General features: G+C 36.0%; 1 protein-coding gene across 2 annotated transcripts in view; it reads right to left on the reverse strand.

Moving 5' to 3' along the window:
• Positions 1–322: 322 nt before the first annotated feature.
• The window catches only part of PDS5A (PDS5 cohesin associated factor A), a 134,079-nt gene continuing 106,446 nt past the window's right edge, over positions 323–27,955 (reverse strand). For both annotated transcript variants that reach the window (XM_027544309.1, XM_027544310.1), the window contains exons 26-33: positions 27,819–27,933; positions 23,497–23,629; positions 22,829–22,948; positions 19,677–19,739; positions 18,781–18,926; positions 17,624–17,732; positions 12,604–12,956; positions 323–2,968 (exon numbers count right to left, since the gene is read on the reverse strand). In XM_027544309.1, the coding sequence (XP_027400110.1) occupies positions 2,965–2,968; positions 12,604–12,956; positions 17,624–17,732; positions 18,781–18,926; positions 19,677–19,739; positions 22,829–22,948; positions 23,497–23,629; positions 27,819–27,933 (1,043 nt within the window). In that variant the 3' untranslated portion in view covers positions 323–2,964. The remainder of the gene's footprint in view (positions 2,969–12,603; positions 12,957–17,623; positions 17,733–18,780; positions 18,927–19,676; positions 19,740–22,828; positions 22,949–23,496; positions 23,630–27,818; positions 27,934–27,955) is intronic.

Here is a 27,955-nt window from a genome sequence, read left to right on the forward strand (position 1 = left end):
TCTGTGAATTAGCTTTTGAAGTAAATGTACATGTTCAGAATTTGCAATAAAAAGGTATATCAACAGGTTAGTTTCAATGGAAGGCCACGTTTAAGTTCTTAAAAGACAATTTCTAAAGTTTCCCAGATGCCCGTAAGAACTCATCCTGTTATATTCTCCCTCAGTCACTGTAAGCCATGTAGTCAGAAGTCTGAAGGTGGCCTTTGTTTCCTTATGGGGATGTGCGAAGTCCAGAATCTAAACAGAAAATATGCAAAGACATTTTATCAGCTTGCGACATACCAAGAGGGTACATGAATACTCAGGGTTCCACACTACTATATAATGCTGCATTTCTTGGTTTTATTTGAAACAATGCATATTTTTAGCATCTTATGGTAGGATTTTACACTTGTCATTTACACAAATTACAAGGTTCTCTTCAAGTCTTTTAAAAAATTTTTTAAAAATTCAGCCCATGTGCAGCACAAGAATATGCAAAACTACTTTACATTATACACACTTTTTATCAAAGGAGATACAAAATTCTGGCTTGTAGTTTTAGACAAATACAAGAAGCTTCAAACTAGACACAAAGGGTTAACATTAATTCTCAAATATAAGTCTGCACTTTGTGTTGTATTTCTCTGAGATGTGAATACCAAATTCCTAAGAGATTTTACTTTTTCCTTTTTCAAAGGAAAAATGACAAATTTCCCTTAAGTCCCTCCCCATCAGCTCAGTCCTACTCTCCCATCCCTTAGTGCCAGACACTTGCTTCGTATTAAAAAAAATCCAAGGTGGGCCATTTACATTTTGTATATGGACCAGATCCTTTGAGCTAACTTCTCTCTTGCAAAAATCTAAGCAGCCATAACTGATGGGAATGGCTGCTACACTACGTTAGCTATGACTTCACGCTAGGTAATCTAGTCAGCTATGATGCTGAATGGTCAGTTAAAAGGAGACGAGAGAGAGGCGGCCTCTACCAGTGAGCTTTTTATTGGTGGCAAATTGGTGGCCTTAAGAATCAAGCTGTCTGATGCTAAGAGAACTTCAACATCTAAACAGAACATGCCCACTGATGGCTTGAGGGACTTCTCTGATGCTTATGCATAGATATTCTTTTTCAGCATGTTGGAGGCAATATCTTATCTTTCTAAAGGATTATGAAGAGGCAATAAGGAAGAGTAGAACTTTTTCTGCCCTTTTAAAAGGTAATATCTGGTATCCATTGTTCCCTAGCCATCATCCAATACCTAAATGTGTGTATATGCATATTTAAGAGAATTATCCATCTTTCAGTCAGTCAGTATACAGCCAACTCTTGATTACCTATGAGAACATTAAGTGACATTTACTACCAACAAATTTTACATTTAACATTATCATCCTTTTTGGACACAGGTCATGTTCACTCTTTACATCTCACGTAGACTTACAGCCTGTCAAGACCAAGTTATCACACAAACATTTATGTCCTCAAACCCACGCCAGGTGTGCGCAAGGACACTGAGCACATTCAGATGGGGCTTTGGGGAAAGGGCTTAAGTGGAGAGTGGGGGCAGGTGAGAAAGGACCAATCTCGAGTTCCTCCTGAATTAGCTCTTACGGTATGCTTTGTTACTTTAATTTTATGATTAATTATGTGATTTTATGCAAAATCCAAAACCTGAGGCATAGTCACTGTTTTGTATAGATAATGGAGAGTTGACTGTAATCATGTTGTTTCTTTATAACTTTAGCCCTTTCACATAAAAACTGCACAGGAAAACATAATGTGATAAAAAGATTAAAAAAGACTACCATATGACATCTAGAAGCATTTATTTTATGCAAAAAACTTAAATATGAATATGTGTACACGAAAAGTGCACACATTACCTATGCTGAACAATGCCAAGAAACAATATATTGATGCAATAGTTGTCTTCAAAAAAAACATAAAAACGGAGCCCAGACTGGCAGACAAAAGCAAAACACTTATTCCCAACAGCACAATGCTGAAATTGATAGCAATCCTAAGCACCTCCCACTTTCCTTACAAAGCTGCCAAAGTCCAACTATTTAAAAAGAATTGACTTTTTTTTACATCAATAATAAAAATCTGGTGACAAACATTATAAAACCAAATGCTGGACAGTTTTTACTCCTTTAAAATTTCAAATATTCCAACATAATCACAGGAGTAAAAACCACTTTAAAGTGATATGCTTTATGAAACAGACAACAATATGTACATTTATTGCAAATTATATTAAACTAAAATGGAGGGGAAATCAAAATATGAAGTGATATGAAATCAATAATAATTTTAATTATTTTCTCACTCTGATAAAAATCAGAAAGCAACATTTATAAAATTGCCACCACATCACTTTTCATAGCAGGGAACTGAAATCTGTACATCTCATTTTGCAGAAAAGTAGGCAGGCAGAAAGAATTATACATAAAAGTTTCCAAAAGGAAAAAAAAAAGACATTTAATCTGATTTCTCTTCTTCTAAAAAATTAATTCAGTAGACTTCTATTTTTTCTTGTGTAACACGGGAAATTCCTGGCTCTAAAATTGATGAATTTTCATTGTCAGTGTAAGGACATCCTGTTACTTTCTTTAAAATAAAGACTGCAGCATGGAAATTAATGGTGTATTATGCCGTTAAACTCCAGATATGCAGGAACTGGAACCAAGTGTTAAGCAATTTGCTTAATTATTGACTTTTCATAAGAAAAGTCTGGGGGGAGGGTGGAAAAGAGTTGCTTTTAGCCTCTCTCTCAAGAGTTTCTGCTGTACATTTCCATCAAAGGAGTTGTGGTCATGTGAAAAAAGGAAGTAATAGCTTTTTTCAGTTTTCAAGGCAGAAAGTGTGTTCTGAAGTTAGCTTCATTGTCTGTTCAACATCATTCTGAATCCAAGTTTTTGCAGAAGCTAGAGCCTGCTTCTGTTTGGCCTTCATTTTCTCCCTTTGCAAATAAATTTCTCTTTTTACCTTAGGGATAGGAGTAGAAGAAAACAATGTTAGTAAGATAAAAACAGGAAAACAAACCATACATAATTTCTTTTCTATAGTTATTATCTAAAATCTGAAAACATTTTTTTCATTTTTCACATGAGACTTTACTTGATTTATGAATCTTTTCCTAAACTATATAAAAACAAAATACCAATTAAGAAGTTTTTATAAGCATTGCTACCCAATGCCCAATTTGCTTATTACTACAATAAAACACTAAAAGCTATTTGAAATAATTTTTAATACTTCCAAAATTATTAGACAACTATGGCAAAATGAATTTAAGAAGCAGAAAAAGTTAAGTTCTGTTCTTTAGTGCACTAAAAAAGGAGGAAAATTTAGTTTAATTCTGCTATGAAGACTCTCCCATTGATTCTATTTCCCATAAAGGGAGGGAAAATTATGACCCCTGGAGGATGAAGTAATGGGATAGGGTCTCTTCTTCTTCTCCCTTCATCTACTCCTCTCTGGGACGAGAAAAAAGCTGTCTAAGGGGTGAGGGAGTGGTAGGTGGGGAAAACTGAGCATGCTGGAGTTCTGGTCTGTGTGAGGTTATTTGTTCAATTTAGGGGCAAAGTACTAGTAGTTACCTAGCCTATGTCATCCCACATTTGGGGGTGGGGTGGAAAGTCATGGCTTGCAGGATCTCAGTTCCTGGGCCAGGGACTGAACCTGGGCCAGGGCAGTGAAAACCAGGAAGCCTAATCACTAGGCCGCCAGGAAACTCCTTATCATTCCACATTTTTAATCAGCCATTGAGACTGTGTCTCCTTGACGATTCCAAACTTGGGAAAGAAAGATAAGGGGGATGTTTACTTATATTCCCAAACCCTAATGTTATATATACCTTTTATAAAGGTAACAATGCTAACAACAAAAAAAGTTATCTAAGATTCTTATACAGTATTAATTTGTTATAATAGAATATAATAATATATCAAAGAATCCTCTACAAACTGCCTGCTGCACCTTCAGGAAGCTTCCCTTGACTAGCTCTGAGTCCTCAGTATCTTTCTGGCTGCTCTCACAGACCAACGATCCAGGTCACTGGAAGAATTTCCTGGACTTGGTTCTATGTCCCAAAGTGAACTGCCATCACTTCCAAGCACTTGGCTTCTGAAAAATTTCATATTATTTTGATAAAAATTCACTTGAATTTTATAATACTGAAGAACTGATATATGGTTGTTTAATACATAAGGAAACATATTTAGGGGATACTTCTAAAATATAAATTTGTGATGTGAGGAAACCTTCTCAGTATACAAAGGAGCACAGGAAATCAGTAAATTCTTTGCTTAATAAATATTCCAAGATTCTTGAATACTCTAATACTAAGCATACTACACAAAACACGTTAATCCAAAACTGCTGTTATCCTATTGATAAATTCCTTAAATTCAGTTTTCCCATATGTCCCAAGTTTAAGGATTGCATCTCTATGGGTGTTTATTGATATTTTCTTGTCCATGGAAGAATTTGGTCTTAAAGGTAAATAAAACATACTAAACAATCAGGACACCTAAAAAACACATTTTCAGTGCAAAACATTTCGGATTGTTTGCCATTTGGATAATAGTTTAAAAACAAAGGAAAAACAAGTGAACTAATAACTGAAAAGATGGTGAATCCTCCATTCTCAAACTCAGGAGGCCAACATTAAGTGTCCAGTTGTACAGATACTATTTCCCAACTACAGTATACAAATGGCTGAGTTTTATAAACCTACAGAGTAAATTCAAGGAATTTTCTCAAAAGAATTAACAATTTCAAATGCAGCCCAAAATATAAACAGGAATGTTTGTTGGAACACACACACAGAAGCTGATGGGAATACATTTATTGCAAAAATCCAAAGGGACCTAAAAAATCCTACAGGTATGTTTACAAGTCAAAACCCCGAATTACTAAATGAATTATGTAAGTAGAAATCATACTAAAAATTATTATTTACTCAATGTTGTCAGTGAGAGGACCTAATAAGAGGAATTCTAGAGGGGTGTGCACTTGCTGCAGTAAGTGATGGCCGTGCTATGTAAATGGCTGCAGAAGCTACCACTTAAGGGTCCTGCTTTATAGGGCTGGATTAATGGGGTTACAAACAAAGCATCTAGACTGTAGCTGAAATATACTAGGGCCTCAAAATTGCTTTTCATTAATTAGTTAATCAGTTCAGTTCAGTCACTCAGTCATGTCCAGCTCTTTGCGACCCCATGAATCACAGCACGCCAGGCGTCCCTGTCCATCACCAACTTCTGGAGTTTACCCAAACTCATGTCCATCGAGTCGGTGATGCCATCCAGCCATCTCATCCTCTGTCATCCCCTTCTCCTCCTGCCCCCAATCCCTCCCAGCATTAGAACACCCAGGACTGATCTCCTTTAGGATGGACTGGTTGGATCTCCTTGCAGTCCAAGGGACTCTCAAGAGTCTTCTCCAACACCACAGTTCAAAAGCATCAATTCTTCAGCGCTCAGCTTTATAGTCCAACTCTCACATCCATACATGACCACTGGAAAAACCATAGCCTTGACTAGATGGACCTTTGTTGGCAAAGTAATGTCTCTGCTTCTGAATATGCTATTTACTTTGGTCATAACTTTCCTTCCAAGGAATGTGTCTTTTAATTTCATGGCTGCAGTCACCATCTGCAGTGATTTTGGAGCCCCCCAAAATAAAGTCTGACACTGTTTCCCCGTCTATTTCCCATGAAGTGATGGGACCAGATGCCATGATTTTCGTTTTCTGAATGTTGAGCTTTAAGCCAACATTTTCACTCTCCTCTTTCACTTTCATCAAGAGGATTTTTTTCAGTTCCTCTTCATTTTCTGCCATAAGGGTGGTGTCATCTGCATATCTGAGGTTATTGATAGTTCTCCCGGCAATCTTGATTCCAGCTTGTGCTTCCTCCAGCCCAGCGTTTCTCATGATGTACTCTGCACAGAAGTTAAATAAGCAGGGTGACAATATACAGCCTTGACGGGCTCCTTTTCCTATTTGGAACCAGTCTGTTGTTCCATGTCCAGTTCTAACTGCTGCTTCCTGACGTGCGTATAGATTTCTCAGGAGGCAGGGAGGGTGGTCTGGTATTCCCATCTCTTTCAGAACTTTCCAGTTTATTGTGATCCACACAGTCAAAGGCATAGGCAATAAAGCAGAAATACATGTTTTTCTGGAATTCACTTCCTTTTTCCATGATCCAGTGGATGTTGGCACTGATGTTGGCAATGTGGTCAATAAAGTTTAATAATCATAAAATACGCTAAGAGTATAAATACCAAGTAATAAAATTGGGCCAGTTTTCTGGAGGTGATGCTAGTAGTACCCAGTGTAGACTGACTGACTACCTTGAGGAGATCTGACACTCAGATCTAAAAGGAGAGATGGCATATAGGAGGTAGGATAATGCCAGGAAAGGCTCTTTTCAGATGTTAATGTAAAGACAGTTGTGACCAGACCAGCAACGGACCATCAGTGAAGTGAGATATTAAGTAAAATGTGTGAAGAGTAATGCAAGGTAAAGAAAAAGACTGACAAAGTAGCGTCTGGAGTTAGATACTAGGGTCACAGAGAGGCACAGTATGCCCGGCCTTGTTTCTCAAAGGCTTACATTCAAGCTGAAAATCTGGGGCCAAATTAAATTACTTTTAGCACAGTGATCCAGACCCAGCTCTGGTTCCACAATGCAAGGACCCTAGGCTACACTTCAAGTTGCCAGGGCAGTAAATGACCTGATCCTACCACCACTCTGGGTTCATTCTTAGCTCAGAAATGCAGTGCTTGATGGCTGTCAGCATTGGCAACCCTGTCTCTTTTATTAATTACATGGTTGAAAGTGTACTGATAATCTTAACAGGCTGATTCAAGGTGTTTATATTAGCTCTGTATTCTGAATTGTTCAGTCATGTGGCTTTAACTTGTATCTGATTCTCACTGGGTCTCAGGAAAATACAGGTGAGATATCAAATCAGAAAATACAGGTTAAGATGTCAAATCAATTGCAGGTAATTTTTGCACTTAATGAAAAGTATGTTTAGAAACTTACAGGAAGGTGAAAGCTAGAGTTTCCCATGAAATAAAAATAAAATCGGCACCTTCAGAATTTTGACCAGTGTTTTGTCTAGCTAAAGGCGAGAACAATAGCTGAGTCACAAGGAACTTCTGTTTAGTGTGTCTACTCCTTTTACTTGGTGGTGGTGGTGCTTCAGTTGCTAGAGTGACCCTTTGTGACCCCATGAACTGCAGCACATCAGGCTTCCTTGTCCTTTACCAACTCCCGAAGCTTGCTCAAACTCATGTCCATCGAGTTGGTGATGCCATCCAACCATCTCATCCTCTGTCACCCTAATTTCGCTCCTGCCCTCAGTCTTTTCCAGCATCAGGGTCTTTTCCAATGAGTTAGCTCTTTGTATCAGGTGGCCAAAGTATTGGAGCTCAGCTTCAGCATCAGTCCTTCCAATGAATATTCAGGGTGGATTCCCTTTAGGATGGACTGGTTTGATCTTCTTGCTGTCCAAGGGACTCTTAAGAGTCTTCTCCAACACCAGTTTGAAAGCATCAATTCTTCGATGCTGGCTCAGTGTTCTTTATGGACTCTGACATCCACACATGACTACTGGAAAAATCACATCTTTGACTATATGGACCTTTGCTGGCAAGGTGATGTCTGCTTTTTTTTTTTAATATAAATTTATTTAATTGGAAGCTAATTACTTTACAATATTGTATTGGTTTTGCCATACATCAACATGAATCTGCCACAGGTATACACGTGTTCCCCATCCTGAACTCCCCTCCCTCTACCCTCCCCATACCAATATACTGTCATAGCGTTTCTGCCAGGAGAAAGTGTCTGAATTGTGTGGCTTCAGTCACTGTCTGCAGTGATTTTGAAGCCCAAGAAAATAAAGTCTGTCACTGTTTCCACTTTCCCCCCTCTATTTGCCATGAAGTGCTACACATTAAAACATCTCTTTACACATTAAGAGGAGAAACAAATAAGAGTTCTGAATGTTCATGGTTTAGAGGAGAAATATTACCAACTGGAACTGTCTCTATTAACAATACAGTGTTAATAAGGGACACGACCAGGATTCAAAACCCCTGCTCTGTGTAGCACCAACCAGGTGGCCTGGGAAAGTAACTGTTTCAGGTCCAACCTCCTTATTTCTAACATACAGTTGGTACTTGCTTTATTTTTTTTTTTTTTAATTTTATTTTTAAACTTTACATAATTGTATTAGTTTTGCCAAATATCAAAATGAATCCGCCACAGGTATACATGTGTTCCCCATCCTGAACCCTTCTCCCTCCCCAGGTACTTGCTTTATAAAGATGGTTGCCTTAAATAGACGTTTAACAACCTTTCCCTATTACCACTATTATTTCTACCAATATACCGAAAACCCCACACATTATTCCACCTACTATTCACTGCAGTCGTTCAATGCTCTCATAGTGTTACGTGCTTCATTTAAGTTTGGCACTTTCAAGAACATCTGATCTCTCCCTTGGTTTTCTCCCTCTCTAAAGCTGATAATGCCAGGGCTTATCTCTGCATGAATTCTGAAATAGGTTTAAAAGGTGACTATAGTTTTTGTTTGATTTAAACTATGATTATTTTAATAAACTAGCTTCTTATGTAATAATTTTAAAAATTAACTGTATGCAAACATTTTCCACTTTATGGAATAAAGTTTCACATATATAAACTACATTAGTTATAAAGTCTTTTCAAAGTATCCTCTATTAAACTAGTTTTGTATGCATGTATAGTACTCATAGAATTAAGACTAAATTTTACCTTAATAGGACAATATAATATGGACTCCAGAGTGACAATGTCTGGTTTTAATCCTGCCTCTCTACTTTGCTTATTCATGTAAGCAAAGGGACCAAAAGCTGCGCGGACTCTCTATTCTTGGATTTCTTCCTCTTTATAAACTAGGGATAATGACAGTACTTACCCATGTAGCGAAGTTTTAAGCACTTAATAGGTTAACAAAGAGTTTAGAATTGAGCCTGACTAATAATAAGCAGTGTATTAGTGTTAACTATTATCAGTCTTCTGTAACAATTTTTTAAGTGAAACAAAATATGTAACATAAAATTTACAATTTTAATCACTCTTATGTACACAGTTTGGTGTGCATTAAGTACATTTAAACTGTTGTACAATCACTGCCATTTATCTCTATTAGGCTGGTACAAAAGTAATTGTGGTTTCAGACCTTGAATTTTAAATCATTATAACTAGGTTCAAACACATCTTTATTAATCAAAATAGGAACCAACACATTTTTTCCCAACTAACACATTTTTGTCAACAAAAAATGAGTTTATTCCTGTATGTAAAAATTCGTGCTTCAGGATTCAACAAACTCTTAGAAAACATTTTCTGCCTCCTGTTGGCTGTGGTAGCATTTTCCTTGCAGAAAACTGTAGAGATGCTTAAAGACGTAGTAGTCAACCAGTGAGAGGTCAGGTGAATATGGTGAATGAGGCAAAACTTCATGGCCCAATTTGTTTAACTTTTTAAGTGTTGGTTTTGCGATGTGTGGTGGAGAACTGTCAGGGAGAACTGGACCATTCTGTTGACTAATCCTGGCTGCAGGCATCGTGGTTTTCAGTGCATCTCATCGATTGTTGAGCATACTTCTCAGATGTAAGGGCTTTGCCAGTATTCAGAAAGCTGAATATGAGCAGCAGACCACCAGACAGTGACCATGACCTTTTTTTTGTGCAAGTCTGGTTTTGGGAAGTGCTTTTGGAGCTTCTTCTTGGTCCAACCATTGAGCTGGTCGTTGCCAGTTGTCAAATAAAATCCACTTTTTGTCGCCTGTCACAATAACCTGAGAAATGGTTCCTTGTTGTTGCATAGAATAAGAGAAGATGACATTTCAAAATGACGACAACTTTTGATTTGCAGTCAGCTCATGAGCCACCCACTTATCGAGCCTTTTCACCTTTGCAATTTGCTTCAAGTGCCAAACAGCCGTAGAATGGTTGACGGCGAGTTCTTCGGCAACTTCTTGTGTAGTTGCAAGAGGATAAGCTATGATGATTGCTTTCAACCGGTCATTGTCCACTTCTGATGCCCTGCCACTATGCTCCTCATCTTCAAGGCTGTTGTCTCCTTTGCAAAATTTCTTGAACCACCACTGCACTGTACGTTCATTAGCAGTTCCTGGGCCAAGTGTGTTGTTGACTTTGTGAGTTGTCTCCGCTGTTTTACAACCCATTTTGAACTTAAAATCGTTTGAATTTGCTTTTTGTCTAACATCATTTCTACAGTCTACAATAAATGCAATGTCATTAGCAAAAAAAAAAAAAAAAGGCAAGAAATGCACATTAAAATGATGTAAAACATAAATACATTTATTTAAGAATGTATATGAATATCAAAGAGCAGAGTTCAATAACACAAACCTGCAATTACTTTTGCACAACCTAATAAACAATATTAGGATTAATATTTTAATAGAATATTTTCATCCTCCCAAACTGAAATGCCGTATCTATTAAACAGCAATGCCTAGTCCCCCACCCCCATCCCCTGGCAACCACCTCATTCTGCCTCTATGAATTTAATTGGACTACTCTAGGATTTCATGTAAGTGGAATCATACACTGTTTGTCCTTTTGGGTCTGGCTTATTTCACTTAGCATAATGAATGTCTTTAAGGTTCATCCATATTGTAGCATGAGTCAGAATTTCACTGCTTTATGTAGTAATAAAAATAATTCTTATGTTTTTATCAGTCAATAGACCTACAGTGAAAGTTTTTCTGCTCTCTTCTGGCTGGGAAGTATATTCTTGGAGGGCAAGAATCTATCTATTTTGGATACTTATGTATTGCCAACACCCAGCACAACGATGGCAGTCTAATCTGTCTGTATTTGTTAGAAGAACAAATGAGAAGTGTAAAGAGCAATACTCATCTGCCTATAATGCGTTTATTTCTATGCAAGAGGATATCGTGAGTAATATAGAGTTTCTGGAGTAATTAGGTTTCCAAACAAAAGTCATAATGCTAGAATTTAAGGGCAGAGTTGTGTATTAGATTCAGGAAAGAATGGAAAAGACAAAAGGAAGCCTGGCAGAAAGTTTCAGAATGTCCTTCCATGTTTTGTTAGCCATGAATTAATAGTTAATAAATCAATCAGAAGTTTCTAAGATAAGTGCACAGTATTTATTCTACTGAAGTACTATCATGAACACTGTCACAAAGAATTTTGTATTGTGTGTAACACATCGCCCAACCAATCTACTAACTAGCATACTTAAGACTTCTAAGGTATCTTTTCACTCTTAAAAGAGATATTTTAAGATTTTTCAGAAGGCCCAAAGCCATTTTAAATCAAGAGCAGTTTCTGGCATGTAAGCCATTTTTGTTGGGTTTGTTTAATGCTTTGGGGGCAATGGTGTAACTAAAAGCAGAGCAATGGGTTTTACAATGCTCAATTTCAGAGACAAGGTTGGTTGCTACTGAAAATATTTTCAGGGTTCAAGTATATTTCAGGGTTCATGGATATTTTGGTTAGATGGCAAAAGGACAGCTTGTGACAGATAAGATCAGGTGGCTCAGGTGGCCTGGGTGTGAGATCAGTAGTATTTTATGCAGGTGAGGAAAAGCCAGAATTCTAGAAACCCTTTAGAGAATTCTGGCTATCTTTTCCAATGAAATTTCTTCAGTTTTTGCATAACTAAAAATATATTAAGGGGTAAAGCAACTAGAATTCAAAACAGTGGTTAATTACTGAGCATTTATTCTACAAAAGGCATTTTGTTAAGTGCTTTCTATTTAATGATCCATTTAATTCTTAGAACAATCCTTTGGGGAAGGTATTATCATATTGTCTTACTGATGAAGATAAGGAGGCCAATGTTAAGTATGTTGTTACAGGTCAAAGGTCCAGGTTTGAGGAGAAAATAAGAAAATTTGCCCCCAATATTGGCTTTCTACTTTTAGTCCATAAAACTGGAAGTGAGTATAAGAAACACCCATTACTTAGTCAGATTTGGGCCTGGATCAGCTGCTATTAGATGCTGAAAAGGTACTTAGAGACATTTAAAATATAACAAATTTAATAACCCAAAACTTCAGAATTTCATAAATGTTAATTTAAAAACCTAACCCAAACATGATCAAAGACGAGCAGCTGTGAGGTTATTCTCATTGGGAAGGGTAGGGGAGAGAAGTAAGTTGTTGACGTATATTAAAGTTTACTATAACAAGTGGAATTAAAGAGCAAGATATACTTGTTCATGTGTCATGACATCTATTTACTCCATTCTGGGACTTCTGTATCAAAAAAGTAGCCGTTTATATTTAGTAAACCCCATGCAACTATGTGAAGAAGACCAAGATAATAATATCCTTGCTAATAAATAGAAATACCAAAATACCATATTCTAATTTAGGAGATCTCTCTTCAAATTGTTGTCCTGAAGGTTATGAGATTAAAAACAAATGCCATCATAACTTACTGAGGAAAACCAGGGGGCAGTTTTCACTCCCAAATGGCTAGGTATTTGGCTGTTATGGATGGCAACTAGGAATAAAACAAAATGTCTAAACTCAAAGTTCAGAAAGAATGGAGTACATTACCTTTGCAAGTCAATCTGTCTCTCTGTCGGTGCTGCCTTTTTGGCTGTGTCTTGCAGTTTGGGTGCTTTGGCATTACCTGCTTCCAGACCTCCAGGGCTCTCCTGACTGACTGCAGCTCTCTTTCTTCCCTTACTAAGAGGTTTATTTATATCATCATTTTTGGTTGCATTGCCCTGAGATTCAGATTTGGGTCGACGTCCTCTCCTGGGTTTTGAAGGGGCAGGTGGTCCTGATTCATCTGCTTTCTCATCTGTTTTTTGTTGGATATTCTCTGCACCAGCTGCTGTTACTGTTCTTTTCTTTCCTCGGTCACTGCTGATGTTGCCCTGGGCAGACTGATCAGAATTAATTTCCTAGAAGAGCAGAAAACAATTTTATGAACAGAAATTCCTTAAATATCACTGATCTGACTAGAAGAAGCATTCTGCAAGTATTTTAGGAGTTGGGATTTCAGGGTTTCTAACTCACTGCTTATGTCCCACGAGGAATGTAAATTCCTTAAGGGTAAGGACTGAACATGATACCTAACCATGCTGCTGCTGCTGCTAAGTTGCTTCAGTCGTGTCCGACTCTATGCGACCCCACAGATGGCAGCCCACCAGGCTCCCCCGTCCCTGGGATTCTCCAGGCAAAAACACTGGAGTGGGTTGCCATTTCCTTTTCCAATGCATGAAACTGAAAAGTGAAAGTGAGGTCGCTCAGTTGTATCCGACTCTTAGTGACCCCATGGACTGCAGCCTACCAGGCTCCTCCATCCATGGGATTTTCCAGGCAAGAGTACTGGAGTGGGGTGCCATTGCCTTCTCCGTATCTAACTATAGTGCGTGGCATATATTATACTCAGTAAATATGTATTAAATGGTACAGGCAGTTACATGAGAAAACCTACTCAGCTGTTCTTTCACACTCATTTTAAATAAAAACGTCCTTTTTATTGCTAGTATGTTCTTAATGCTACAACTTTTCAAAAGCAGGGAGGATATTTTCATAATTCAATGTTATTTTCTTTCTCTATGATGCGTCTAACTATAATAATTTTCATAGTTCTGTAACAGAAAGTTCTTTATCATCTCACTTCACTCATTCATTCAAACTTTTGTCTCTTCTTATTGGATCGGTCATTAACCTACTTCTTCCTGAACATTCTCTTTTTTTTCCTCCTTCTAGTTTGGCATACATATTGTCATCTAAAATGTTTAAGCTAATAAAATTCGATTTTAGTGTAACAGACATAACAGACATTAGGAGGAATAATAGTTTTCAGGATGAAAGTGACCTTTATACAAATGAAATTTAGGAATCAACTGTAATAATTTGAATTGATTCAAGGGAAACAAAGGACCACTATCATCATCCAAAAAATTAAGACTATATCTTTTCAGTTAATTAACTTTCATTTCCCCTCAAAATGTTTTCAGAATGACTGGGAAACACATATAAATCTTTCATGTTTCAAGATAATTTACTTAAATGAAAACTCATGAAAATAGTATCTTAAGTTAGAAAATCCAAAAATCAGTGTTTTCATGTTGAGGATTTAAAACATTAAAGTAAACTTTATCTTAAGAGAACAGATAATACATGAAGGAAAAAGAGTAAGGTGGTCCACACAGGGTAAACTGTTGAACAGTATACAGCGGATTAGACAGAGATATGCAAAGTCACCTGGTGAAAGATGGTGATTCCTGGGCAAAATAAAAAGGCCAATAAAGATGACTAAGTGTGGTTAAACCTGAAGTAGAAACCATTCACTCAACTTAGTGTCTATTACATGTAGTGGCTGCTGTGCATAGATTGGGGAACAAAACTGATACTGTTCTGGTCCTCAACAGATGAGCATAATAGATGATTAATCTTTTTTAAAGAGTAAACAAACATTTAAGTACAGATTACCCTAAGTGCTAAAGACATTAAAGAAAGGGGAATTCAGGAAAAAATAAATAAATAAATAAAAGGAAACACCAATTTGATTATTCTGGGGAATAACAGTATCAGAGCAAGGCTTACCATGTGGAAAGTAAAGTGTTCTAGACAGATGCAAGAGGCAGCATGAAGCACCCAAAGAAGGACAGAGCTTGGAAGATTAAGTAACTTGAAGTGATGTGAGACTGGTGTATGGCAGGAGAAGCAAGCATGGGCCAGATCATGAATGCTTTATGGGACCTTTAAGAAATCTGATTTTATTTTCAGTGCTAATAAAAGTTGTTGTTGTATAGTTGCTAAGTTGTGTCCGACTCTTTTGTGGCCCCATGGACTGTAGCCCACCAAGGTCCTCTGTCCATAATAAAAGTCACTGACTTTAAATAGAGGGCAAACAGAATCCAAATTATCTTTTTAAAAAGATCACATTGGGTGCTATATTGGGTGACTAGATCAGAAGGAAGCAAGAGTGTTAACGAGAAGGTATAACTACTACAGCATCAGAAGTTGAGTTACTGAGTTCCCTGGTGGCCTGGGTTTGATCTCTAGTTAGTGAAGTTCCCACAAGCTGTGCGGCATGGCCAGAAAAAAAAAAACAAAACAGATAATTTAAAAAAGGGCAAATATGAACAAGCAATTCACATAAGAGTACATCCAAATGGTCAACAAAAGTAAATATAAAATTAAAACAATAGTGGGGTATTAGTTTTGATACTTTAAACAGAAAAAGATTCAAAAGAACTATAAAACCTGCTGATGGTGGATATGTAGAGAAAAAAGTACCCGCTTAGTAGAAATGTCAGGTGTTCTAACTTTCTGAGAAAACAATATGGAAATATCTAAAATCTCTAGTATTTTACTACTTGACCCAGCAATCCCACTACTAGAACTCAGCCCCTAGAAAAAAAATCACCAGTAAGTTTAATGCAACATTGTTTGCACTAACAAAGAAGGGGGAAAGGATTTATGTGTATACAAGTAAGAAAATGATAACTCTGGAGAGAAAAATTTGAACACACAAGATAAGGCTGTTTAATAGGGAAAAAAAGACTGTATTAAAAGTCATGTACATGATCATATTTACATATTTATGAACATTATGTATATGTGCATATGGATAACAAACTCATGCAAAAACCAAATGAAGAGGCATGAAGGCATAGTCATGCCTACAGTCAGCTACAGGCATGAAGAAAGACTCTAAAGGGCAACACTGGCAGTACTGCTTGCCTGCATCCGTGGAATGTTAGTATCTTACTTCTTTTAACCACCTCTCGTATTCATTCTTCATATTACAATTTGATTTCTCTCACTGAGTGAATAATAGAAAATGTTCTGATCTGTAAACATACATATCCAACTTGTTGGATAGTTTTTATTTATATAACTAATTAACTGGTTTACATATCAACCTCTTCGAGAAACGGGTTAGCAAGAAACACTCCCTTAGATCATATCTTCTTTTAATATACTAGCAACACACTGTTTTGAGCATGCAAGACTGAGGACCAGATCCTGGAAAGAAATGATCATATCAATTTATGGGAGATCTGACTGGGAAGCTATCAGGCTTTTGCCAAAACACGACATGTCTCTTTAGGCAACACTGAATCGTTAAAACATTCTTTGGAAGTATGAAAAAGTTAAAACAGGGTTTGGAACAAAACAATATAATATTACAGGTCAAGCGAAGTCACATTTTGGCCCCTCAAAAATTAGAATTTAAATATCCAATTTATCTTTTATACAATTTTACCACAGAGGTTGGGAAGGTTATAGATTAGCCGTTTGTACTAGTTAAACATTTGCATCTCTGTACTACCTCTTAATACACATGACAAGCATGTTTAACTAAGTATCTGTAACAATATGCATTTCTGAATCGAAGCATGTTTATGCTGAATATTTAATTCTATAAAAAGATCCCACAATATCTAAATCTATTGGCTTCTGAATTCAAACACCTTTGAGAGGTTCCCTGAATCTACTGACATAGTGAAGTTCAGCTAGCAAAGAGCACGGAGTATGGACAGTGAGAGACTGACCAAAAAATGAACCTTATCAGGACTTCCCTGGTGTCCAGTGGTTAAAAACCCACCTTCCACTGCAGGGGATGCAGGTTCGATCCCCGGTCAGGGAACTAAGATCCAACATACCACAGGGTGACTAAGCTTGCATGCCTCAACCAAGCCTCAATGTAGCCAAATAAATAAATAAATATGTATATAAATGCTTGGGGCTGGTGCACTGGGACGACCCAGAGGGATGGTACGGGGAGGAAGGAGGGTTCAGGATGGGGAACACGTGTATACCTGTGGCAGATTCATGTTGATATATGGCAAAACCAATACAATATTGTAAAGTTAAAAAAAAAAAAAAAAGGATAAGGGCATTAAAAAAGAAAAACCCCTATCTGTTCAGTTTGAGTTCAGACAACGAGTTTCGATAGGAAAGGTTCAGCTACTGTGGAATGACTGTATAGTCCTATATTTTATGTACCTGAGGGTAATTCCTAAAACATCTTATAAATACCATAAATATATGGTGTGTAAAAAAAGTATGTCAAAAATATGATTCTACGGAAAAAAAATATTACTATTCTTATACTATTCCAACTGAGGAAAGTTATCCTCCTACCAATGTTACATTCCTTTCTATCCTGCCAAAAAATTAAGAATATTGGGAGCTATAGATAAAAGATCCACCATCAAAGAAAGAATGCAGCTGTTAAATACATAAAAACTCAAACATTATGGCTAGCTCATAAGTTTAACTTAAACAAACAAGAAGTGTTGATCTCTGGCGGGAGTCAGTGAAGTATTTGAAAACAAGATCTCAAAACCCCTCAGGTCCTATTCTTTCAAGGCACTGGGAAAAGTAGTGCGGTAGAAGGATACCATTATGGGTGACACACAAGCTCTGGTTAAATGAAGAAAGTGAACACAGAATCATTTCTGGAGAGAGAAAGCACAGTAAGCATAGGTACACACATGTATAGTATGTAGTATACATTAATGTACTGACCGTGGGTTTTTCACTCCTGTCATGAAACTGTAGTAAGAATCTCCATGGGAGAAACTCATTAAATTTAAAAATTTACCTTATTCTTTACTGGGTCAATATTCTTTACTGGTGTGACAGAAATAATTCTTACAGGGTTCTCCTCATTTTCACTAACACCAGTTTCTGCTGCCTCTGAACTCTGTTCCCTGTTGAAGAAAAACAAACCAAAGCTTCTTCATTTGACCACATGAATACAAACTTTACTCTCTCTCTATACCAATAAGAAAACAGGAGGCTTAGACTGGCTTAGAAGGCTGGCCAAGTTAGCAAGACTCATATCTGTGGCTACAGCCTACTGCCCTATTACACCAAGTTACTGATTTCCACTTAACCTTACTAATCTAAGAAAGAAATGACTGCCTAAAGTCACCTGATAGATTAGTTGTCAAGAAACAAACAACATAACTCTTCTATAAGCCTATCTGCTGGGGTGGAAAACGCTAAAACCAAGCAAAAGTACAGCAGATTAAGACTATCATTTTCTTCAGTCTGTGTTCTTAATTATTTCTGTAAGACAGGGGGCTGCTAGAAAAGGCCACGGGAGAGGTGTTTGACGCCCACCATCCACGTAAACCACAGATGCCCCACGTTAATATTTTTATATCTTTGGATTCTACTGCTAAAAATGTGTTTAAAACACTACCAGTTGAATTTATTCTTAAAATATCATGAATCAGAATAAAATCTTTAAAAGCCTCATTATTCAGTGTTTGTAAGAGTAGGGTCAGGTGGAAATTTTTATGCAGTAGCTAAGACAGTAAACACCTGACATGTTAAACATGGAATCTTTAACAATAAGTGGCAAATGTTATTAACAATGTTATCTTTATTCATGCTATACTAAATCTCGAGTTAAAAAGCATATAAATAAATTTGTTTAAAGAGTTATATTTTCAGTTTTCCTAAGTGTTAAATTTGCACATATACACACACACTTCCAAGTAAATTAGTTTTACTGTACTACAAATTCTTTTTTTTTTATTTAACTTTTCTATACATTTAGAATCCTAAATGGTTTCCCAAAGTGTAATACACACTCAATTACCATCATTAATTATACTAAAATTCAGCAGTATGTTTTTTACTAAGATGTTCCCTAAAGTCCATTTTTGTGATGTGCTTTAAGAAAAGGAATTGAAAGATGTATCAAGTAGTGAGTGATCATAACAAAAACAACTGAAGAAAAAAAATTGCCTTGGTCGATTTCCGGTGGAAGGGTTCAGCTCTGAATTTACATTAATATTGCTTCCGGTCTCAGCTCCAGTGCTTCTAACATATGGTTTCCTTCCCGTTGCTGACAAAGGCTTGTTTACAGCACCTAGTACTCCAGCAGGTTTTGGCTAGAAATTACATATATGCATGTTATTTTATACCTTACTAAAAGGAATACATATAAATTTATACACATGTAAGGGATTATTGTTCTGCTTAAGCCCAGGAATTGTTAAGACAGTTGTTATTGGGAAGTTAAATCCTAAATTTATTAGAAATGATAATTCTTTAATACTGTGTCTGAACATAATTTGAAGTCAGAAGTATTACTTCTTTTAAAAATAACTATGCAAAAAAAACCACAACTATGCACTATTTAATTATTCTTTATTATTCAATTAAAATAAAAAGTGCCCCTAAAACACAGTGAAATACATACTGAGTAAGACATAGTAATGCCTTACAGATAAAAAACTACTGAGTGTATATAGTTTTAACAGTTTAGATTCTTTATTAAATATTAAATTTCCTTTTTCCTTTTAGATAGCATATTACCTTTATAGGATATAAACTAACTTATTAATACTTTAAAATTATTTCTTTTTTCTTACACATCTAAATTTATTATATCATTTTTCAGGGAAATTTGCTTTGTGAATTCTAAATAACTTGAACCCTATCCGTACTGATGAGGACACATGGTTTTAACTCAAAAATGGTTCATGGCAGAAAAAAGTCCAAGAGAACAAATGCTTTAGATGCTACAATCCACAACATGATGTCTAAGAATCAGGAACCATAAAACCTGAGGGATGTTTAAAGGTTAGCAGTAATATGCACAGGAGATAAAGATCCCCCAATTATCTAGTATATAATACCTTTCCTGTTAACAGAAGTACTCTTGTCTCTTCTGAAATATAACTCTTGTCATTACAGAAGTCCTATCAAAAAAAAAAAGTGAACATGCATATTTTTATTGTTCATAAAAGACTTTTCAGGCATTATGCCTTACAGTAACAGGTTCATTTATGCTACGAAATCTATCAAATCATCAAAGCATTATTTCATGAACCATACCATAAGTTTAGTTTTAAAATTAAATCAAGTGACACACAAGACTTAGTCAAATTTAGAGATAAATTAGGCAAATTACTTTTTGTTTTTGTCCATGCCACATGGCTTGTGGGATCTTAGTTCCTTGACCAGGGACTGAATCCAGGATATTGGCATTGAAAGTATGGAATCCTAACCACTGGATCACCAAGGAATTCCCTTAAATCACATTTAAAATAAAACATACTTCTTCTATTAGTTTCCAGTTTACTCAATGAACTGTGTTCACCTACACTCTATTATAAAATTTACTTCCTTTTTTGGCTGTGTCACACATGTGGGATCTTTCCCACCAAGGGTTGAACACAGGCCCCCTGCAATGGACGTGCAGACTCTTTAACCACTGCACTACCAGGGAATTTACTTCTGTGCTCCCAAAGCACCCAAAATGGTACTAAGCATATATCAGGCACTTAATACTCACTAAAAGAACCCCACATAGGATCTCAAGAAAACTGTTTTTGTTTGGTTGCTAAGTTGTGTCTGACTCTTTTGCAAATCCATGGATGGTAGCTCACCCAGACTCCTCTGTATATAGGACTTCCCAGGCAAAAATACTGGAGTGGATTGCCATTTCCTTCTCCAGGGGATCTTCCCAGTCCAGGGATCATACTCCTTTCTCCTGCATTGGCAGTGGATTCTTTACCATTGAGCCACCAGGGAACCCTCAAGAAAATTATCCTTACTGAAACAAAAAAAATCTTTTACTTTAATTAAAAATATTTTGTTTCTTAGAACCATAAGTAGACTGCAAATCATAAAGGTAAATACACCATCAAAATCTAATAAAGGCGATCATAATGTTCTTGGGCAGCAGTGATATTAACTAGTTAATAAATGAATTTAAACCAAACGTGGACACTGATGATACTTTCTTACAAGTTATATCTATACAAAACTTAAAGAGTTCAATCTGATCATGTGGTGGCTCTCTCTGTTAATTACCCTGGGAATAGCACGAGTAAACCACAAGACACAGAAGCCAAATGATCTGTTATCATCCGGATGTTCATCATTTCTAAGTAATCACCTTAAAAATTATTTTTTCTTTTACTAAGTTGACCTTCACACTAGTGTCATAGAAAAGAACAAAATGGCTTAAATGTGCCTATGAAGAAATCATACTTTCGATATGAAGTCTAGGCAAGGCTGTATCTTTCTTTTCTTCCTTACAAAGGCTTTTATACAGCCAAAATAAATGTTACATCAAGATATACTATAATATCACTAGGCTCATGATCTTAATATCCCTAATTTTCTTGTGTTTGAACTTACACCATATTAAAAGCAGTATATTAGAAAAGGAAATGAGGCAAGATGCTCACTGAAAATGGAAACTCTAAGTATTATTATGAAGGCTAAAAACATTCTAAGTTTCATATCAAAACAAAAATCAATTAGAATGAGATAGTAACAAACAGCAACTTAAATTCTCGATGACAGGACTACTACTGTATGTAAATTCTATATAGGTACTATTCTAGTCATAATAGCCCTGGGTCAGCAATAAAGTAAATTTAAATTCAAGAGCTCATGTAGGAGTATTTATAAAGACCAGTAAATTCAATTAGAAGGCAAGTAACTTTGCAATCTTTATTATTCCTATTAAAACCAGGCATAAATTCTGAGTACTAGATCATTAAAGAAAACTGGATACAAATTTTTGTTGAAATTTTTAAATGCCATATTTTTTCCATTAAAAATATTGATTTTTTTAAAAAAACAAACAACAGGAAAGTTAAAACTTCAAAATGTCACCTTAAAGTGGATAATAAATAAAATGCAATCTGTTAAAAAAAAAAAGTCTTAAAATCCAAATTAGCTGGAAAAATTTAAAGAGCTATTAGTTGGCTGAAAAATTTACTTACGTGGAAAACTTCATTTGTTGCTAGCAGAATAAATGTACTATGTATTATTAATAATGTTATTATTATTGTTCAGTCACTAAGTTAGGTCCTACTCTTTTGCAGCCCCATGGACTGCCTGCTAGGCTCCTCTGTCCATGAGATTTCCAGGGCAAGAATATTAGACTGGGTTGCTATTTTCTTTTCCAGGAGGTCTTCTGAACACAGAGATAGAACCCACGTCTCCGGCATTGGCAGGCGGATTCTTTACCACTGAGCCACCTGGGAAGCCCCATTATTAACAATACCACTAATTAACGCTTCCTTTTGACTAACTCTTATAGACCTAGGCATATTAGTAATAGTTCACAGGTATTATCATCATCTGCATTTTAGAGATGAAGAAATTGAAGCTTAGAAGAGTTAACTTGGGTGCGTGTTCAGTGGTTTAGCTGTGTGTCTGACTCTCTGTGACCCCACAGACTAGCCTACCAGGCTTCTCTGTCCATGGAATTTTCCCAGCAAGAATTCTGGAGTGGGTTGCCATTTCCTCCTCCAGGAGATCTTCATGACCCAGGCATCAAACCCATATCTCCTGCATTGCAGGCAGATCCTTTACGGCTGAGCCGCCGGGGAAGTCTGTTAACTTCGAATCCAGGTCTGTCAATTGCCAAGACCAATTCCATTCATACTGATACTTTATTTCATATATAGATGTATATAATTTACACTCTACCATTTTATTTCTTGTCTGAAAAAATACTAACAGTGTTTTAACAGGATGAGATGAAAACAATTTAAGAAATTTGAAAATTCCTCTTACATATTAGAAATATCCAGAAGGAATAGCTCACATAGGAACACCACCACCAAGCTTGATTTGTATTCTCTACTCTGTAAGGTGAGAATGATATTTTTCAGGCTTTGGAAGACAGTCTCCCCTTTCTTGATAAACTCACAGAGGTATTTTTTTTTTACTTTGTAGTTAAGACAGTCTAGTATTTGCCACCAGGATGACAGTAACAAATTTAAACAAGTTCAGTACAGTAGAAAAATGAAGAGAAGAAAGTTACCTTTTCAGGTTGTGTAAAAAATTTCACTGGCAGGACTGGATCCTTTGGTGACTCTGCATTGCACAAAGCACTTTTACTATTTATCACGCACAGGGCCACATCACACACTGTATAAAGTTTCTAGGGAGGGAACAAATCACGTTAACTTTCAGGAGGGCAAAATAAGCACAGGTACCAGTTTTACCCAACATGGAATCAACACAGTAATATGGGGCTATTGCTTATTCCTTGAACATTCTGCATGTTGTCTCTGGCACTTCTTCTGATGTAACTTCCTAGTAACAAGAACAAAAAAGTCCCCTTCATTTTACTTTAACATGAATGCCAAGTATGCATTAAAAACAACAAACTAAAGGAAACATACAAGAATATCTACTGGTCTGTAACACTTACTAGTTCTTAAGATAGCATAGTTATAAATTCCACTAGTTCTTATCCCCATGCTCTGTACATATTTTAGTATCTTTTTCAGAGTAATAAACAGTCTTCAAAAATTAGAATTCAATGTAATAGAAGAAAAAGTACATATATTTATAAACTATAAGCATATATTTTTATAAGCATTCTGTAATCTATTTATTATACAACAGGAAAAACAAGTGGGACAAGGGTCACATTGCTTTTTCCGTGTAATTTCTTAATAGTCACTGGCCTAATATATATCTTACTTCATTTGTCTTGGATTCATCTGGAGACTGGGCATCTTTTGTTAGCTTGATATTCTCTGCCATCTTTTTCATAAAGGCATGGCTATTATTTTCATTTTTTGTCATTAAAACTTCAAGCATGAACCAGAGGCACCTAAATGAAACATATTCACTTAATAAAGAGACTAATTGCAGGTTCTTTTGCTGAGTGGATAAAATAGTTTACTGGGAAGTTCTGTTGTTCGAGTATACAAAGAATAAAACTCTAATGATTAATAGAAATATCTTGTTAATAACATTCAATTAAAATAGGATATAACATCACAAATAACAAACATGAACATATAGCTTAATATGAGAAAGCCTGACAGTTTCATGAGGCATACATATGAAGAGTCATTCTATAGGTATTTAATAAACATTTAGATAATATAATGTGTATTAATATCCAGCAATGACGAGCAAACCAGCATACAGCATAGTCTTGCCATTTTGACCATTTGTAAGCTATTTATCCTATGACCTAGGGCTCATATGTAATTCTACTGTGACATAACTCTGAATTTCATGTGTTATGAGACTGGTGTGCATATAACGAGTAATTCAGCGAAACAGTCACATTTCAAATCATTTTTCTGTTTTCCGCTTATTTATTTTATAGTCATTTAATACATAAAGTGTCTGGTGACACCTGAATTTCTAAGTAAATTGGGATGAAGATTAGAATCATCTGAGGAACTTACATTGCCAAATCTAGAATCAAAATCTATTATTAAGTTCCCATGATGATTTTTTAGGCAACCACCATGGACTTACTGCTTTACTCTATCAAGAAGAGAAAAAAATCACTTGAAGATAATCTGTGTGTACTTCTTTGCCTATAGTATATATATATGTTTTAAAAGACTACTGTAAAGGAAAATTTAGCATTAGGTTAATGGAGTTTGCTTTTAGTAGACCTGTCTTGCAAAAATACCAAACTCAGTCCTTCAGGTAGGAATGAAAGAACACTAAACAGTATCTTGAAACCGTAAGAAATAAAAAAAAAAACTGGTAAAGGTAACAAAGCTAAAATATAAGGCCAGCATTACTGAGCTTCTGATTTGTAACTCCTTTTTAAATATATGATTTAAAAAGCAAATGCAGGGAATTCCCTGGTGGCTCAATGGTAAAGAATCTGCCTGCCAATGAAGGAGACAAGGGTTTGATTCCTGATCCAAGAAGATCCTATATGTTGCAGAGCAACTAAGTCCTTGTACCCCAATTGTTAAGCCTGTGTGCCAGAGCCCAGGAACCACAACTATTGAGCCCATGTGCCGCGACTACTGAAGCCCACGTGCCTCAGAGCCTGTGCTCTGCAAGAGAAGCCACCACCATAAGAAACCTGAGCACCGCAACTGGAGAGCAGACTCCGCTCTCTACAACTAGAGAAGAGCCTGCCAGCAACAAAGACCCAGCACAGCTGAAAACAAGTAAATAAACCAAAAGCATAAAAATAATCACATCTATGTGAAAAGAAATGATATATAAAGATATAATTTGTATCAATTACAATATAAAGGGAATGAAACAGAGATGTATAAGAGCAGAGAAGGAAGTGGCAACCCACTCCAGTACTCTTGCCTGGGAAATTCCATGGATGGAGGAGGCTGGTATGCTACAGTCTATGCAGTTGCAAAGAGTTGGACACAAAGGAGCAATTTCATATTTCACAAGAGCAGAGTATCTCTACACTAGTGAAACTAAGTTGCTATTATTCAAAATAGGTCGTTACAACTTTAAGATGTTAAGAGTAATTATGTATAATCGGTTCCTCTGTATATGAAGTTTGTCTGTATCTGTGGGTCTACCCGCTGTGGATCTTAAAGCACTATAGTATTTATTATTGAAAAAAATCTGCATGTAAGTGGACCTGCACAGTTCAAACCTATTCATGCTGTAAAGTTCAACTGTAAATACAAAAATGAGAGGCAGTAATGGAGCAATTAAATAACAAAAAATATATAAGACACAGAGAAAACTAATAGTTATATGGCAGAATTACGTATCAGTAATTACTTTAAATGAAAATAGATTAAATCTCCCAATTAAAAAGCAGACAAGCAGAGTAGATTAAGGGAGAAAAAAGATCCATATATATATCTTGTCTATAAAAGACTCATTTCAGATACAAAAACACAAAGTAATTGAAAGTTAAAGGATGGGGAAAAAATACATTTCATACAAACAGTAACCAAAAGAGAGCTGGTAGCTATTTTATAATTAGACAAACTGGATTGCAAAAGACCCAGAAGGACTGTGTTGGAGAGGATATGACTATTATAAACACAAACCTAACAACAGAGTCCCAAAACCTATGAAGCAAAAATTGACAGAAGTAAAGGGAGAAATACATGTTCCACAATAAGAGATTTCAATACCTTATTTTCAATAATGGATAGAAAAGACAGAGAGGAGACCAAAGAGAAAACAGAGAACTTGAACAACACCATAAACCAATCAGACATATCAGACACAGATGGAATACTCCAACTAACAATAGCAGGACACACAGTTTCTTCAGGTGAACTTGGAATATTCTCTAGGACAGACCATAAGTCTTAACAGGCCTCGACAGCAAGCCACAAGTCTTAAAACAGTATCTTTTCTGACCAGAACAGCATGAAACTAAAAGTCAGTAACAGAAGGAAAACAAGGAAAACTGGAAAACTCACACATATATGAAAACTAAACCACACTTCGCACTTTTTTTTTGGCCATGTTGCTTGCAAGATCTTAGTTCCCTGACTAGGGACTGACCTGGGCCCTTTGCATTAAAAGCGTGGATCCTAAACACTAGACAGCCAGGGAATTCCCAAACCACACTCTTAAAACAATCAACGGGTCAAAGAAGAAATCACAAGAAGAATTAGAAAATACCTTAAGACAAATAAAAACACAACATACTATACTAATAGGATTCAGCACTGGTAGTGCTGAAAGGGAAATTTGTATCTGATAACACCCTGTATTAAAAAAAAAAGTCTAATGAATAATCTAACTGTATACTTTAAGAAACTGTACACCTTAACTAGAAAAAGAAGTTACAGTAACTTGAAATGTTCAGAGATATTCAAAAGCATTGCCTACTAGGTAGAATCAAAAAGTATGTGCCAGTGATTTCAGTTCTAACTTGAATGACTTCAGTGCTCTTCCCACATCATTACTCCTCTCTTAAGTCTAACCTTTTTCCACATGATGGCCTTGAACTGAAACAGGGCTCAAAGTTTGCTTAACACAGACATAGTGTTCTAGGCGAACATATACATTATTTTTTTGCTTTATCAAAGTGCTTTCTGGGAAATCCCAAAATAAAAGTTATATAAAAAAAAGAATTTGCAAATAAAATATATTTATAAAATAAACAGAAATCAGAATTAGAAGACATTTTAGGAATTACCTATTTCATATCCTGTATTTTATGGATAAAGCAACTGAAGCAGAGAAGCTCAGAGAAGTAAAGCTTTTACTCACATAGCTGGGACTAGAACCTATGTCTCCTTAAAGAGCTACAGGAGGCAGAAATAAATGTTGATTACCACACAACTTAGAGACTGAACAACAACAACAACCTCAAATAAGATTAGAACTAAAAGGTGTCATGTCCCATATAAAAAATCATAGTAATTTAAATACAAGCTGAAGGGACCGATTTAAAGGTACAAAGCAAAAGCATATCAATGGCAAAGTAAATACTGCTTTAAAGTTTCTTGGAGTCATTTGTAGATAATTCTAGGCCATTGTGTACTTGTTTACTCACCATGCATCAATATACAAAGTTCTATTTTACATAAAAACACTTAAGTATTCTGCAATTGTTTACTTGCCTGTCTTTCCACCAGAGACAAACCTCTCTGTGACTGGTGTAACATATCTAATTTTGTATTACCATAGTCCTGCCACAGAGTATCTTTTATGTGTGTGCATGCTTTTGAGGCATCTTTTGAGGTTGAAAGTGTAGCTTTACAGAGAGAAATTTTCCCTACATGGCTTTCACATGGCTTTCTAAATGATCAAACTGACGTAACTGAAGCCCATTTAACACAAACAATAAAAATAACATAAAAACCAAGTCAATCTATTTCAAAGACTCAGCTAAAGCTAACTGCAAACAACAGCAAACAAACAAAACCACCAAACAGAACTTATTAGACAGAAACAATTTTGTAAGACGAAAGTTAAAATTTACAATAAAAGAAAACCATAAAAAATTTTATTCTAATGGGGACAGTAACATAAAAATTAAGCCTTTTTTAAAAAGTAAAAATATTTTTAAAAATTCTTTAAAAATCAACATGACTTACTCTTTAATATCACGAAGCTGATCAACATCTTGTGATCTTGTAAAATCTGGATCATGAGCTAGCAGGTGAATCATATACGGAACTACATACTCAGGCAACAGTGATAATAGTTTCTCTAGAGTGAAAACATTATTATT

Source organism: Bos indicus x Bos taurus, chromosome 6 (assembly GCF_003369695.1).
Source record: "Bos indicus x Bos taurus breed Angus x Brahman F1 hybrid chromosome 6, Bos_hybrid_MaternalHap_v2.0, whole genome shotgun sequence".
Classification (NCBI taxonomy): domain Eukaryota; kingdom Metazoa; phylum Chordata; class Mammalia; order Artiodactyla; family Bovidae; genus Bos; species Bos indicus x Bos taurus.